Source organism: Zootoca vivipara, chromosome 3 (genome assembly GCF_963506605.1).
Source record: "Zootoca vivipara chromosome 3, rZooViv1.1, whole genome shotgun sequence".
Classification (NCBI taxonomy): Eukaryota; Metazoa; Chordata; class Lepidosauria; order Squamata; family Lacertidae; genus Zootoca; species Zootoca vivipara.
Genome location: NC_083278.1, coordinates 84,174,212 through 84,191,627, shown reverse-complemented (window position 1 = coordinate 84,191,627; position 17,416 = coordinate 84,174,212). Strand labels below are relative to the sequence as shown.

The window sequence follows — 17,416 nt, the reverse complement described above, 5'->3', positions numbered from 1 at the left end:
GTACAGTACTGTTAGCTTTTGATCTCCAGTAAACACATCCGAAAGTAGTGGCAGAGGGGATGGGGGCAGTTCCTGAGAAGGAAATCTCCCCAATCAAATATATTGCAATATCAACCATTATCCTGTTTATGTTGACTGTGATGAATAGCTCACTTAAGCCACCGTTTCTTTAACTTCATTTTACTTAATTCCATTGTCTTTAATGCAGCAAAAATTTGCTTAAAAAGAAGCATGTTGGTGTAAGTGGTTTGTCTTTTTCAGAGGAAAAAAAACCGATTAACAATTTGTATTATGGTAAAGATTTATATCCATTCAACAGTTTCTGATAGGCAGTCTGATTCACAAAAAAGTCAAAATAGGGTACTTGGATTTGTGCCAGTTTGGTTCCACTGATCTTCCCAATGTGTGGGCTACTAAATCTAAATACAGCATAATTTTTTAGTTAACTAGGCTAATATGTTCCACTAACAATAAAAAAGTAAGTGGAAAGCTGGGGAAATTAAAACACAAAACTAGATTTTTCAGTTTGGCAAGAGAAAAATTTAATATAGTTGACAAAAGTCATAATACTAAAGCATAACTGTACAAGGTAGAATTGCTGGAAATTATAAAGCAAATGGGACTTTATGGGGGAAGAGAATAGTTAATAATGAAAAAGTCAATTTGTGTACCCCTTTAATAATAAAGTTTAAATGATTGATACATCTTATTTTAGTGTGTTTGTCAAAATCGAAGGATCAAGCTTTATTTGACGTCACACAGGAGGGCTACTCCTCTCAGTATCCAGTGATCTGGAGAGACAGTTGTCCTTAGGTAGATTGCAGTAATATAGGTCAAATCGGTTCTCCTTGGCTTCTTGTAGATGGGGCAAACATAGAGTTTAGGGTCTCTTGGGCCAGTTGTATTAATCGCAAATATATGCACAACAGGAAGCACAGTGAAAAGAATCTTCGCAGTTGATTCAGTGAGTTTATTATTACGTCTATCCCATCCAGCTCCATCCAAGTACAATCCATAAATATATACCCCTTCCTGTGTGAAAAGAATTTGATGTTTATTATGCATAGAAAAGTGTCTGCTTTTAAAATTACAACATGACTGTTTGACTTAACCTATTCAATATAAGATGTGGCATAATTAGCAAAGTTTGAAATTGTAATAAAAAATTGATCCACAAAGTTCCTGAAATTGCACCATATGGGAATGAAAAATGTTAAGATATTGAGCTCACCAAAAAGACAAAATAACTGTTTTAAGGCACAACAGCAGGTAGGTCTTACAGCAGGAGTCCTGGACTGCTATGTGGAAGGGCAAACAGCTCGTCGCTTTTTGCTTTTTTCTTTTTAAACCCTCTATGGTCTTCGGCAAGTCTTATCTAGGGTGGGGTAGGGAATCTTTTCCAACCCCAAATAGCAGATTAAAAATAGCTACTGTGCCTTCATGGTCTGAAAGCAACATGAGGCCACCACCTTGTTGATGCCAAATGGCTCTGGGTCTGGCTAGTGCCCGAACCACCTGTATGCTGCCTTGGATTCCATGGTAGGGAGAAGACAAGATATATATTTTTTAGAAATAAACAAAACACTTGAGTGTGATAATTACACACACACACACACACACCGATATATATATATGTATATGTATATGGATATGTGTGTGTATGTGTGTGTATTAATTATGGATTAATAAACCTAGAAAAAAATGCTTTTAGGGCAATGTTTCTTCACCTTTTAGCCTATCAGGTTTATCAGGATTCTATAATATGATCAATATCAAATAGTTATATCAGGTTGGCCAACACGATGCCCTCCAGATGCTTTGGAATAAAACTTCCATCAGTTTCAGGCAATGTAACTGATGGTCTGGGAGTTGTAGTCCAAAACATGATGGCTACCCTTGCTTTTTTTACAGGCACAAGCAATGGTGTAGTAAAATGTAAGGATCACAATGAATAGTTTTACCACTTCATTACCATATAACACAGTCATGTATTTAATAATAGGTGACCAGGAATTCCACTGTGAGTTCATGAAATTCCATGCAAGTGGGTACATAATACTCTAATACACACACACACCCCGCGCACCACCCCATTTGGTTTCAGTACTAGTCAAGGAAGAAGGAAAGTCTATTTCTCCATAACCATTGCAGAAATGCAGCAGGCTGGTTGGTGGAGGGAGGATAAATTACTCTGTTCTTATGTCTGTCTATTTAGCAGATGGTATTTTAAAAACCTAGGCTAGAAGTCTAGGTTTCCATGCTTGCTATGGAAAAGGCTGCTTCTAGGCTCTTATCAAGCCAGTAAAAAGAGAGAGAAAGTAACAATCCTGCTTGTGCAAGGACTTCCACTTGCACAGTGCTTCTGGGTTTCGTCAAACCCTGTTGAGCATGGGGGGAGGAGAGGGAGAGAAGTTCCATTACACAAGTGGAAGTCCTTGAGCAAGCTGAATTATTTCATTGGATGCAACTCCTATGAGTAAGTTCTGAAATTAATGCCAAAATATAAATATGTCACACATACAGGAGGGGCTGTTGTAATTTCTTCTCTAGCTTGTTTCAGCACTTCATTATGGATAGTTACTGTATCCAAAGCCCATCCTTTATGTGCTCGAGTCACTTCCTGCCTCATAGCTGTTAGGAAACCTTCAAAGTGGATGAAAAAACAAGGCAAGTTAAATACAACATTTTCTGTTTTCTGTCTTCAGGCTGCAGTGCTTTAAGGTTAAAGCATTCATGGTATAAAAAAGCACACTAAAACTCTCAGCAGCAAATTACCAACAAAATATATGGAATAAATAAGAAGAAATGAGAAAAGCAAGAACAGTGGAACTATAGGCTACAACTATTGTTATTTATTAGTGAATTAATAGTAACAACATCTAGTGGCTACAGCAAATATTAAGGATTTGAAAAACCAGAAACTGTAATCAAAAGAAGCCATGTATTGGCCTCACTGTGACTGAAAGTATTATGGGCTTTAGAGGCAAAGAAGCACTGCTGTATTTTATATCTAAAGAACCAAAATGCTCTCAAAATTTAAATCAATTGTTGCCAAACAAATACTGTACCTTCGTTCCATAAGATGCACCTGACCAAAAGATGCACCTAATTTTTAGAGGAGGAAAGGGGGAAAGCCCTGGTTTTTTGGGGATCAGCTCACAGTTGTGCAGCTTCTTTTGCAAAGGGGGGAAAGCTCCATTTTTTTGAGGATCAGCTCAAAGTTGTGCAGCTTCTTTGCAAATGGGAAAAGCCCTGTTTTTTGCGGGGAACAGCTCACAGTTGTGAAGCTTCTTTTGCAAAGGGGGAAAGCTCCATTTTTTTGAGGATCAGCCCAAAGTTGTGCAGCTTTTTTTGCAAATGGGAAAAGCCCCGTTTTGGGAGGGGGGGTCAGCTCACAGTTGTGCTGCTTTTTTGCAAAGGGGGAAAGCTCCATTTTTGAGGATCAGCTCAAAGTTGTTGAGCTTACCTTGCAAAGGGGGGGAAATCCTGTTTTTATGGGGTTCAACTCACAGTTCTGCAGCTTCTTTAGGAAAGGAAAGGGAGCCATTTCTACAGTTTCCAGACAGATAATCTAATCAGCCAGTCACATGTCGCTGGGGAAACAAACAGCCTCCATCTGCAGAACATTCAACAATGGAGGCCTGGGCAAGGGGGCGGGGCGGGAAGGGAAGGGAGCTAGCGTCCCTTATCTCCCTCCCCGATCTCTTGCAATCAGCAGCTGAGCAGGTTCCTTTCAACATCCTCTTTCCCTCTTGTTAGCCTTTAGCATAGCTCTTTCTAAAATAAAAATAAAAAAGCACAATCTGCCTTTTGCCCCTGGGCAATTCGGCTCCAGAGACCATGCATTCGCTCCATAAGATGCATTTCCTCTTACTTTTTAGGAGGAGCAAATGTGTCTTATGGAGCTAAAAATACAGTATTCTCTGAAGTTTTTACCTGTTCTTTGAAGCTAATCAGTTTTGTTTAGAAATTACACAGTGACATTCATCAGTCTACCTCAGTATAAGATAGTCATTAAAGCACAGAAAATGGCAAATTGTTCTATTTTACTGTTTTTTCTCCCCAGTCTTACAACTTTACTTACTTCTTTCCCCCTTACTTTTCTGCAAATATCTAACATTTCAATCCTATAAATGTCTGTTAAAAAGATAAGTCCCATTAACTTCCTTCCTGGTGAGTGGCTATAGAATAGTAGCCTAAATGTCCCTTGGTAAATAGAAACTGGTTGCCAAGACAGTATGGGAAAATAAATTGGCATGCAACCAACCATGCAAGCCCATGATGAAATGCTGTCTTGCTAACAGGGTGTATGCCAAAAATGGAGAAATGCTTGACAAGAATGTATGCATGTTGATTTTCATCCATCTGAGAGACGACATTACTTGCTAGAATGTACAATAAATTCTATTTTGGTTCCAGAAAATTAAATCCTACAGTGGAGGTCATACAGGGAAAATGTTTACAAGTTGCAGTTTTAGAAGAACTTGTATCTATGTCCTATGGGACACCACAGTCTTTTGGATATCACAGCTACTTTTGTATCAATTTGAGAGAAGCTGTGAGCAGTTATCATACTTTACATACATATTATTACATACATATTAGAAATGTAAATTTTCTTTGTAGAATTGGGGGAGGGGGAGCCTCTGAATGTATTTGATCCCTTCCCCCACCCTCTATGAGAATCTCACTACAGCAGAGTAAATTAAACTGTAGCTAAATGCAGGATAATATACAGTTAATTTTACCCTTCTAATTCTTACCCTGAGGATTAAAGAATCCAGTCATCCAAAATACAGGAGGCCTCCCTTCAAAAATCCAGATGCGAAACTGATTGTTTCTCTCTAGAAGTTCAGTAAACCAGAAGCCAAGTGTGGAAGAATCCCAAGATACACGTTTCCAAAGTTTAGGAATCCGAGCATCATACATGTTATCAAGTGCATCTCTTAAATTCTGAAGAAATTAAAAACAAAAAATTAGTGGCCCTGATATGAGATGCATTAGTTTTAAAATTAGTAGTCTTACATAATGATGGACTACGTTACCTCACTCATAATAATAGTTCCTTCTATGGCGAGCTTAAGGTCACTTAGACTGGTTCGAACTATTTTGATAACCTTTTGCATTCGATCAATTTCTTGACGAAGAAAAATATTCATAGAATTAAGATGTCCCATTTTTACTAAGCGGGCTTTCACCTAAATAGGAAGTTAAGAGAAAGTAATCCAGTCAATAAAGCATTTAAAGTAACACTAGGAAAATAATTATATTTTGCACCATTTCCGTTTATGATTTGCAGGGCTGGGGTTGGGGTACCAGCCAACATAACAGGTACCAAGGCATCTTATTCTTCACAAATCATCTCACTCCCATCTGAGACCAACACAGGTTTTGAATTCCCCACAGCTCTCATATGAACGAGAGACCAGTCTTCTGATACAGTACAGCAGGCATAGGCAAACTTGGCCCTCCAGATGTTTTGGCCTACAACTCCCATGATCCCTAGCTAACAGGACCAGTGGTCAGGGATGATGGGGATTGTAGTCCAAAACATCTGGAGGGCCGAAGGTTGCCTATGCCTGTTGTACAGCATTCACGACAAGTGGTGCGAGCTGACAAAGCCCCACTGATGGTTTCTGCTTTGATAGGGCTCAGACAGAGGTCTTCCTAGACTGCTACTTGCAGTTTCTTTTACCAAAATGCCAGGGATTGGCCCTGGGATCTTCTGTGTGCAGAGCATGTGCTCTACCACTGAGCTGTGACCTCTCACTGTGTACATTGCAGAGAGATGCATAAGACTCAAACGTGGCTTAAGCTCACAAAGTCTCCCCTTTGGATGGCACACTGGAAGTACAAAAAAGCAGGTGCATTACACAAATCACTTACACAGATCTCTTATCTATCCACGCCCATGCTTGTTACAAAATTCTGAAGTCAGTGTCACTTAGAACCAATTTGAAATTGCAGTGTAGCAAAAAGTTATCTTTTACAAAATAATGCTTCACCCTGAAGCAGATTACAGAACTTTGAAAACTGTTTTTAAAAAACAGCCATACAAATAGAATTTATAAAATGCTATGACAAAAACAGTTTTGTCAAAAATATTGCCCAGTCAAAGCCAACTTGCTCACCTGCAAGAAAAAGACATCAAACCTGGGAACCAATGGCACAGGTGCTACCAGATAATTAGTTGCAGAAGTAGGAGTTCTTGGAAGATGAAAATTAAGGAGGGGGGGGGGGTGAGAAAACTAGAGAGTAGATAGTGAATAAGGGACAGAGGCAAAGTGTACAGGGAGAGGACTGGTCCAGTATAAAGATGTAAAGTAACCACAGGAAAATACCAACTCAGGCAGCGCACACACAGAAGCAACATACATGTAGTGTAGAGCCAAGTGGGTTGAGGCACCAGCAGCTTTGGGTCCATTGGGTCAAAGTCCCTTAGATCCACCTAGGGACTGACACCGTGGGAAAAATACAAAATGCACAGACCCCTGGCACACCTTGTGCCCTGACTGGCTTGTGATGCGGCAGCAGATCTGCCACATGGCGCTTTCCTCCAGCCAGTCCCAGTTACGATTGCGCTACCCCAACATTTTTAAAAAGAGCAATGTTTTGTCACGTTAGCTTTGAACTCTCCAGCATTTAGAAGAGAGACCAAACCTCCTCCGCCACCCCCCACCCCCCACCATTACCCCATGATGAGTAAAGTTCTATATAGTCACCATTTACTTCAATGGAGACTGCCCAGGGAGCAGTGCTTCAGGGATTGTACCCTAAATCAGTAGACTTTATGATCATCTAAGCACTGATATATAAAGGGAATGACTATCTAGTTAGTGGAAAGAATGCAATTATTGCATTCTCATGCTTTATGTAAGATTTGTAGGCTATTCATTGTGGACAATGAGTATACCCATTAAATTCTGAGAAATAAGTACTGTGCCTCCGTGAAGTTGTGTTATACTTAAGAAACAAATGCTTTATGGATTTTTTTTTAAGGAAGGAGAAATTACAACTTTAATATCATCATTACTCTTTCATATTTCTTCTGGATTAATCTTGTAACTTGTTTTTTGTTTTGTTTTTTGTTTGCATTGCCCTTGAAGAATCCATTGGGTTTTTCAATAAGTGGCACAAATGGGCCAATGTTTGCAGCATCTTGACTATAAAAAGAGAAAATTATTTGCTAATATGTACAGTTGTTTGAAGTTACTGTAATCTGGGGATACACATGACCTTTGATGCGATATATAGAATCAAGGGAGCAATTCTCATTGGAAATTGATTAGCTAATAATTTTTCCTTAAGGTACAGCCATTAGATACACATCCAGCCAAATTCCTCTTCTAGCATCATGGACCTTTATGTTCCCTTTATGTAACCTTACAGGATTCCCTATAACAGAATACTTAGGACTAAGCTGAAACAGGTATGTGCATTTTACAAACAAGCCCCTTACCCCAGTCTTAGGGAAGCTTTTAAGTTTAGGGAAGCTTTTAATGTTTGATGGATTTCTGTATTTTAATGTTTGATGGATTTCTGTATTTTAGAATTTCTGTTTTGTTGGAAGCCGCCCAGAGTGGCTGGGGGAACCCGGCCAGATGGGCGGGGTATAAATAATAAATAAATTTATTATTATTATTATTAGTTATTGAATTGGGGGGGGGGGTGCAAAATAGAAGAAAAGGTTTGTTCAGAGTAAAAACATTGTCCTCACTCTAATTTGGCTTCATGATATCATCATGCAGCCAAATTTGGCAGGCTATGTGATGACATGACATTATCATCATGTTGTTGTTGTTTAGTCGTTTAGTCGTGTCCGACTCTTCGTGACCCCATGGACCAGAGCACGCCAGGCACTCCTGTCTTCCACTGCCTCCTGCAGTTTGGTCATACTGTTCCCTTAATGTCTAGACTCACCTTAGGAAGATGCCCCTTTTTAAAAAAAGAAAAATGGCACCCAAACTACAAACTGGGGAATAAAGCAACTGAGAGCAGGACAGGTTCGTGAAACTTCCCCTTTTACTTCTAGTGTGTAAAAGCTCAGCACAGCTGTAAGAATATTAGCACAGCTCTATATATCTTACTTTTCAATAGAAGAGGTCTTTCAGGATCATGGCTGAAGCACAAAATTCATTAGCAGCTTTGACTGAAATCTTTGGGAATCAGCCAGCAGCTGCTGCCTGTTAGAAGAGTAGTCCCTTGGAACTACTGTTCTGCCTAAGATGCTGCAAGATCCAGAAATCTATCATAGGACCTACTCACACTCAAGTCACAAGCAATACTCGAAGCAATTTATTTTAACTTAAATCTTAAGTTCTAATCTAATGGAAACGTTTCAGAACTTCAAAGCTGAGGTTATGAGTGGCTATCCCCTAAACTAGATAGGCGTGTGTGTGTGTGTGTGTGTGTGTGGTCTGATTCAGGATCTCCGAGATGTAACTTCCAGAGTGATCACTTCAGCTGGCCCTTGAAGTGTTAAGAACTCACAAATGCTTCTCTATTGACCAATGAAAAGAGGACAAGGCCAGGTCCTGTTGTTTATACCAGGTCCAATCAACTCATAGGCGTAATACATTGCAAGGGTCAATGGTGCCCAGCCCTGTCCTCCTCTGAGAGTAGGGCTCCAAGGAAAAGCCCACATTCCCGGGCAGCTAATTAGGATGGACCCCAGCCTGGTTCTACCCCTGGAGAACAACACCATGTTTAACTCCAAATCCTTCATCAGGTATACATTGATTTGTCTGATGAACTGTAGGCAACTATTTGGTTTGGTCTTTTTAGCTTACATGTATATTTTGGGATGTTATCAAGTGTTCTAACCATTGGGCACTGGGTCTGCTGAAACATAAAACAGATCTAGATTTAATAACCTGATTAAAAAGGCGACATTAAACCAGTCTGCCAGCTGGTGTGTAATGGAAAACCATGGTTTGTTTAAACTAGGACGAGAAGAGCTAATGAAGGAGGAGGAGCATGTGGACAGCTTACTAAACCCAGGGTTATCACAACAAGGTCATTATTTCTAAACTGGCCCAACATCTACCTTTTTTTCTTTCTGCCTAGAAAAGGTAGATGTTTTCCTGGATTTTCTAGCATGTAAAGGTTATACTTTCATAAGTTCCACACTTAGCAGCTTGTCCTAGGTATGACTTATATCAACTCACAAGCTACCAATTCCTCTTTTAAGTCCTTTGATCTAGTTCTGGTTTTGCAGAGCTCTGCCTCTCCATCATGACCTTATGCTTGTTGTTTGCAACTTACCTTTCCTTTAGTGTCAACAGCTGCTAGGATGTTTAGTGCATCCACTGCACGCATGTGTGTTTGGTATTGTTCACAACCACACATGCCGATTTCTACACCACCCAGACACTGCATCAGTCTCAAGAGCCCTGCCTCAAAAAAATTAGTATTCCCATGTCTGCAATTCTCTTGTAGAATTTAAAAACAGTCACCTCATGTGCTATGTAATCGGGAGGCAGCTTCTCAAGCATATCTTCAGCTAATCGATACACAATAGCTTCTCGGGTTTCCCCTACTCCACCTCCACTTTCCTTTGGCTGAATATTGGTAATGGTGTTCAGGACATCAGATGCTGTGCTACTTTGATACCTGAGAGGAATTTTCAATAATATGCAGCAGAATATTAGTTTTGTTGCTAGGAAATGGGCCCGTGAAATTTGCACTTTGCAGTTCTTTGTTAAGAGTATTTTACTTTTGCAACTATTTTGATAACAGATTTATTTTCTCTCAATACCTGCAGTTAAGAGAACCTGTTATTTCCTCCTGCTTAAACCTCCTCAATTTGAGCATAAAAGAAGAGGGAAGGGAAGGCATTGTGACTCCAAAGGCTCATACTACTATCGTTGTGATGTCTGGTTGCTACTAGGAATAGCTGTTCTCTGGCAGTCCACAATACGCTATGCTATGCTATGCTATGCTATGCTATGCTATGCTATGCTAAAAAGACTCAGTTTTATTTACGAGGAAAAGAACCAGTGAATTTCATGTACATTTCAGAAAGGGAAAGAAAAAAATGCCAAGCTGCCTCTTGCGGAGATCTTTCAGGAAATTCATCCCTGAAAGCTGCTGTGCATTCCCAGAGCAGCAACACACCAACTACAGTACTCAAAACCTAAAATGCCACTTTGCAGCTTCTTTGGGCATTTTCTCCCAAAACTGTTTGATGGGTGGTTTAAATGAGATGCCAATGGTGTGTGATAATCCCAGCCTATAAAGCAATATACAAACAAATACATCTGCTGCATTGATAGTTTCATTAGCATTTCGAGTGATATAGTGGCAGCCCCACATGTCTGGAGCTCATGAGAGCAGTGCTTGGCATGCTATTACACAGGCAACTTATACTTCTTAGTCCTGAGTTGTGGGTTCGAGCCCTACATTGGGCTAAAGATTCCTGCATTGCGCGGGTTTGGACTAGATGATCCTTGTGGTCCCTTCCCACTCTGATTCTATGATTCAAGCTCTTTTATACCTCAGGGCTGCTTCTCACATTACTTTTGAAATACATGGATATAATTACAGGAGGCATGCTTACACCTGAATAATAATGAAATGTCAAAACGATAATACGTGTTGTAATATAATACAAAATGTCAAAGCCGTAGCTCTTTAGACATGAATCTTCAGATATGGGCACTTCCCCCTGAGATTTCACTTCTGCCTTTCTGAAGTAATTTAAGGAATAGACTCTGTCCTCTACAGTAAAACTTTTGAAACCCAAAAGTAAATATCACATTTAATAACTGAGTGTTCAAAACTTGTTAATAATGCCGTTGAAATGTTTGACCAGATTTTAACAATCACAGAAATGCTAAGTGTGAGCATATTGCCTAAAGCATAATTTACGACTGAATCATAGGAATAACAGAAAAAACTAATAAAATATTATGATGACTAATTATATCCTGTAGCAGATGTGCAGTATTTGAAGCAGAAAATAACAACAACCTGCCAGGTATTTAAGGATGAAAAGTGACTAAATAAAAGATAACATTCAAAATGCAGTTATCAGGTAAGATTGAAATTCCATCATTAAATTCAAAGAACTTCATGAGAACTAATGAAATAATATCATTTTTTGAAATCTGTTTAATCTAAGTTCATCTTGTGTTAATGTCAACCAAATTATTTAATACAATTGAGTGGGAATAAAAGTGTTGCTAGAAGTGTTAGAGCAAATGGGAAAGCTCTCTGTTCATAGGATAATCACATTTTGAAAATTGTTAAAGGAATGTTTAAAAGTGTTAAGTTAGGGTAATATCCAATTATGATGTTGCACTTGTACAACCAACTTCCACTTTTGCAAATGGGACTTGCCCTTAATTCCCTCCCACAGACCAGCATGATGCTGGATTGTTCCCTTAATCTTGGAAAAGTCCAGAAAGGCTCTCTTAAATATTCTGGTATATGTAAATACTGTAGATTTCCAGTATACTTCATTACTTAGAATATATTTTTTAAAGTGATTGAAGAAAAACTTGAAGAATTTCCATATTTGCTATAAAAAAAACAACACTTACGTAATGTCTGCATTAGGATGAAGACCAAATACTTCTGGGCTGTCCATTGACGGAAGAGTTGAAATATAATCATGATACTGTTCCAGAGTTTTGCACACTGGTATTTTATAACCAGTGTAAAAACAGAAGGTATTCTCAAACATCTTCTCACTGAACCAGACCTATACAAAAATGGGGGGGGGGTTAAAATTTTAAGGTTGTTAAGAATTAAGAGCTGGATTGTTGAGAATGTGGTACACAAGGACAGAAAGCAGAAACCATCAAATGTTGGCAAAGTCCTCCTGTGCTGATCCAGAGAAGCTCACAGAGTGAAGAATGTTGGTTGTTGTGTGCCCAGGCGCAGTCCCCCCACCCCCACCCTGAGAGCCAGCCCTCAATTAAATAAAACAAAACACAGACAAGATATTTTGGGATTAACAATTGGCTACAACTTTATTGAATTCCAGATGTAGGAAACCTTGGCTTCGGCATTGGGCGTATATCCCTCTCAGCCCAGTGTTGAGGTCTGAGGCATGGCAGGGTCAGTCAGGAATATGGGAACACTGCAAAGTGTGTGTTTACACAGCTGGCTCCCTTTCCACGTTGCAGAGGGGAGTTTTCAGTGTGCTTGTGGACAGAAACTCCCCTCAATACCCCTTTAATGGGGGCCTGATATTGCCGCCGCAGAAGGGTAAGTCACCACGTCACCCCTTTGTTGATTGTTGGACGAAAGGATTCCGCCCAAGGCCTAAAACTGCCAAAGTTGTGACAATTGCTACGGGGAAGGCAAAACCTGCAGAGCAGGGAAAATTCCTTCCCGGCTCTGAAAGACAGCAACCATCATCCGACCATAGCAACGCCCATGAACCTGGAAGGAGAAAGCTTAGTCTGTAACGAAGGAAGCAATTGGAGTGAGGGCTGGGTGGGGGACACTCCAAGGCCCGACTGCATGGCCAGCATCAGCTCCTGCCCCTTTTAAGCCACAGGAGCAGACTAGAGTGAAGCCTTAGCAGGCGCTATCTGCTCCTGAGGCTCCGCCCCCTTGGCTGCTGCAGTGGGGAAAAACAGTGTTGCCGTGCAGATCACTGGTGTGGATGATGCCGGGCCCCACGCCAGCCCGCAAGCCCCACCCACCGCCAGGAACCAGTGAGCAGGCATTTCAGTACCATGGAGAGTCCCAAGTGAGCAATTTGCTCCTACAAGGGTTGAGGGCAAACTGAGACTTTTGAGCCTCTGTCACCATCTTCTAGGGTCTCTTAAAGGGCCACCCCTTTGGCCTCAAATCAGGCACTTCTCCTTTATTGCATGGCCTCCGACCTGGTGCTCTCCATACACTCTTGTACTGGTGAGGTACTATGAAAGACACATGGTTCCTCAGGCCCAGAGGGTCCTGCGCCAGTTGTATGGATTCTAATGCTGCGGCATCTAGTTTCAATGAGGTCCTGCCTGCCTGCCACCCTCAGGTTCAATTGTCCTCCGGTTACCAGCATCAGACCCAAAAAGCCAGGAATCTGCTCTGGCTCCTTTGGCCCTGGCTCACTGCTGGACTCTGAGGTCATGACAGCACAATCACCAACCAACATCCCAAAATCTACTCATTAAATGCATAGAATATTAGCTTGTTATATGAATAACTGAAAGCCTACTCCTTTAAAAAAACAAAACATAGCAATGGCTTTAATACATTGATTTTATGAGAAATACAAAATCATAAATTTGAAAGGCCTTTCTTTCCAGATGATTGACTATATGCCATGAGGGTCCTATTACAATGTCAGTACGGTACATTTTTAACAACATTCTATAGTTTAGTTCAATTGAAAGTGAATCATTGTTCATTTGGAAGCCTTTTTTGCTTATTGTTAAGAACTTTTCATCACATTTCCTTACCCTTGCAAAGCAGTTAAGAAGACGCTTATCATAATCATCAGTGACCCTGCCTCCATACTGTACTTCTCCAATCATGTATCGGACTGTGCTCCAGGATATTCCCTAGAGACAAAAACAAGCACATTTTAGAAATTCTAGTACATACTCACATACAGTGGTACCTTTGGTTTATGAACACAATTGGTTCCGGAAGTCTGTTCATAAACTGAAGCGTTCATAAACTGAAGCGAACTTTCCCATTGAAAGTAATGGAAAGTGGATTAATCCGTTCCAGACGGTCCGCGGAGTAACCGTTCATAAACTGAAGCGAACTTTTCCATTGAAAGTAATGGAAAGTGGATTAATCCTTTCCAGACGGGTCCGCGAAGTACTTAAACTGAAGCGTTCATAAACTGAAACATGGGTGTAATTGGTTCCGGAAGTCTGTTCATAAACTGAAGCGTTCATAAACTGAAGCGAACTTTCCCATTAAAAGTAATGGAAAGTGAATTAATCCGTTCCAGATGGGTCCGCGGCGTTCATAAACTGAAAATTCATAAACCGAGGTGTTCATAAACCGAGGTTCCACTGTACTTGGATTGCACAAAGTGCTCAAGGATCAAATCAAATCAAATTTTATTTGCGTAGCCAACAGGCCATAGCATCAAAAGGACAAACACTAACAAAAATACGTTACATATATGGTTACCAATAAAACCTATTAAACCTATTAAAACCCAAGGTAAAAGCTGGGTTATCATTCGTCGATGTCCCTCTGTCCCATGGGCGGTGACCTTCTCTCTGGTAGATTATTCCGGGCCAGTTAAGTGTAGGGCCCAGCCAAATTGAAAGATTGTGAATATGGCCTCAGGGGGATGGTCAGGACAAGGAGAAAGATAATAATAACCAAATAAGCAGGGGGTAATAAATAAAAATAAGTTAATAATCTCATTCCTTAAAATTTAACATAAATAAAATGATAATAATAATACTGATAAAATCCTAGACGGGGAATCCGGGTGCCTACACTGCTATCATTCAAATAGCGGCTCTCAGTCTCATTGCTCTCTCAATAAATCTGGCAACCTTCTCTGTTATCGAGCTGTTCTGGTCGGCTAGGAGTGAAAACAATTTGGCTTCACATGAGTGGCCCGGGATGGCAGATAGGATTGGCGTGATGGTCTCATCCCTCAGATCTTTATATAGGGAGCAAGACAAGAGAACGTGTGACACAGTCTCTACGTAGCCGGATCCACAGGGGCAGAGCCGGTTCTCGATTAGAATTTTTTGGTATCTACCTTCGAGAACAGCTGAGGGTAACATATTTAGTCTGGCCAGCGTAAAGGCCTGTCTAAATTTGGGGATAATGAGGTTAGATAGATATGTTGCCCGAGAGTCAAAGTGGGAGGGGGGCATAAAAGCGTACCAGGAACTAAATTTCTTAATAGAGGCCAGATTATTCTGCAGTTCGATGTCCTTCAGGCGTTGGTCAATAAGGGTTTTTGCCCTGGGAAGACCCATTTTAAGTAAGTGCTGTGCTTGGAGGCCACATGTAAGTAATTTTTGATGCACTGCTTTGGACCACAAACTTCTATGTGGGCAATAGGCCGGATCGATTTAAATTTAAGTGAAGCCAATAGTTGAATGTTCTTAGCCAGGTTCGGGTTTCAACAGAGGGGAGGCCTCCAGTCGTAGGGCCGCATTTGGTGCACATGGTGGAACGGCTAGAATCCGTCTTAAGAATGTTCTTCCCTTGTGCTCGCCCGGCCTGACAAAAGCAACCAAACCACACCTGGATGCTCCCGCCTTGAATCCACTTAGGGCCCCTGTCGTAACTGTAAACAGAAGTAAGTCGGGAATTTCTAACATAGACGGGAACTTGCTGGAATTCAAAGCCCCTTGTATAAAGATAAAATGGACCCTGGTCCTAAGCCCGGAAAATATCGTATTCGCGAACTATCCAAAACCACTGGGTCCTTGCACAGGGACAGACTGTGTGAGGCACCTGCTGACTATTATAAACAGCATTTTACCTGGGGCAGTTAAAGCAGCCGACTTAGTATAGATTACCTATATCAAGATGGACATTCGGTAGGTGCCCTGATCACTTTCACAGATCATAAACTGGTTAATTTCATCTTTAGAACAATAAATCTATTTTTAAAGAAAGGAATAGATTTATTACGAATCTTTGAAAATAGAGCTCCGCTATCCTCCCTATTGGCCAAGGGGGAAGGGAGACCAGGAACAGAGGAACAAAATGTCAGAGCGCACATGCAACAAAACCGGAGCCTAGGGCACCAGCAGGAAGACTTAGCCCCTCCTGAGACACAACTTCATTCGAACGACAGAGAGGACTCTTTTTCTCCATAGAAGAACATGCTTTAATAAATCGGTTTTGGTCACTGCAGATGCCAGCCCAAAAGGAAATCTTGGATAGACTGGACACTCTGAGAAGCAGACTGGTTAAAAAGGAGGCCCATGTAGAGACTATGGAAGTCTCACACATATGGCCAATATCCCCCAAGTGCCTAGTGGGCAAGAGGACAGTGGGAGGCTCCTTTAAATGTGTAGATTCGGAATACCAACCGCAGCCCCCGTTGGTGTATGGTAAGGCAGATTTAAACCAGACTGTGACATCCCTGAGCACCTGGCTCAGCTATCAAAAACTCTCTCCAAATGAAACAGCTACTCCCCCAAGTTCAAACCCTCCCTTTAAGTCTCCTAGAGCCAAGGATAAGCATCCCTCTATGAAGCAGATGCCTATTGACAAACTTAATGGGAGTGTTTTTTAAGATGTAAAGGGGTTACTGGACACCGTGGATTCCACAAATTTACATCATGGAGGGACAGAGAATTAAAGCTGTTGTCCTGGAATATTGCAGGGTGGCGTACTAAGAAAAACAATCAACAACTTGCAGTGTTCTTGAAGCGATTCGATATCATCCTCCTGCAGGAGACCTGGCATAGCGACCCCATTCTGTTTAATGGCTACACTTGTCACTCCCTATATGCTACTCCTTCTGTAAGGGGAGGCAGGCCTAGTGGAGGTTTAGCCAGCTTTATCTCCACAGAGCTGGAACATTCCTTAAAAGCCCTCCCAAACTGCAATTCCCTAGCCACGGCAGTCATACTTAAATTCAAGAGAGATGCACTTGTACTGGTCAATGTCTACCTGCCCCCTTGCGAAAAAAATTATATAGTTAAAGCTAACTGGGCAGAGTTAGAGACTTTCCTAGAGTCCATAGAATCTTCCCACCCTTCTACTCCGATTATAATTGGGGGGGGACTTTAACGCCCCCATGGGAACTGATGATAACAATTTTTACAGACAATATAATCAGATTCAGGACCCTGAAAGTTCAACTGAGGCAGGTGTTACACGACTTTCCAAAGATAGTAAATGCAATTTCTCGGGGCTACGTCTAGCCCAGGTCGCAAAAAGAAAGGAGCTGATGATATTAAATGGTAGTAAGGAAGAAGATCGTCCAGGGGAGTATACCCATTTTACAAAGGCGGGAGGAAGTGTGATAGACTATATACTGATTTCAAGATTCGCCTATAATTTTGTGTCAAAGTTTCAAGTGGGACATAACACCGAAAGCGACCATCTCCCACTAATTTTAGCGCTCGATGGTCCATTGTTTAACAAACCCACGGCTAACCTTTACCACACCCCCTCCGTTAATCTGGGATTACCGGCCCCTAGAAGAATTAAATGCACTCCCATGCTCAATATAGAGCTAACTCATCTCCTCCATTCGGAAGACATGAAGACGATCTATTCAGCCATTGTATCAGCTAACACTGGGGAAAAGGCCCTGGATTAATTCAACGAGTTACTAGCAAGACTAAAGACCTTCCTAACAACTGATATACTTAACTCTGCTACAAAGCGGGCAAAGGATCAAGAGAGATGGTTTGATATGGAGTGTAGACAAGCAAGGAAATGTCTGAGATCAACCTATCAGAATTACAGAAACACCGGAGCACCCTCGCTATTTACGGCTTACGTCTATTTAAGA

At 41.1% G+C, this 17,416-nt stretch overlaps 1 protein-coding gene across 1 annotated transcript in view; it reads right to left on the bottom strand.

Moving 5' to 3' along the window:
- Positions 1 to 744: 744 nt before the first annotated feature.
- The window catches only part of DNAH8 (dynein axonemal heavy chain 8), a 130,334-nt gene continuing 113,662 nt past the window's right edge, over positions 745 to 17,416 (bottom strand). The window contains exons 83-89 of the mRNA XM_035110511.2: positions 13,413 to 13,514; positions 11,544 to 11,704; positions 9,456 to 9,612; positions 5,046 to 5,198; positions 4,764 to 4,953; positions 2,522 to 2,643; positions 745 to 1,032 (exon numbers count right to left, since the gene is read on the bottom strand). Coding sequence (XP_034966402.2) covers positions 745 to 1,032; positions 2,522 to 2,643; positions 4,764 to 4,953; positions 5,046 to 5,198; positions 9,456 to 9,612; positions 11,544 to 11,704; positions 13,413 to 13,514 — 1,173 coding nt within the window. The remainder of the gene's footprint in view (positions 1,033 to 2,521; positions 2,644 to 4,763; positions 4,954 to 5,045; positions 5,199 to 9,455; positions 9,613 to 11,543; positions 11,705 to 13,412; positions 13,515 to 17,416) is intronic.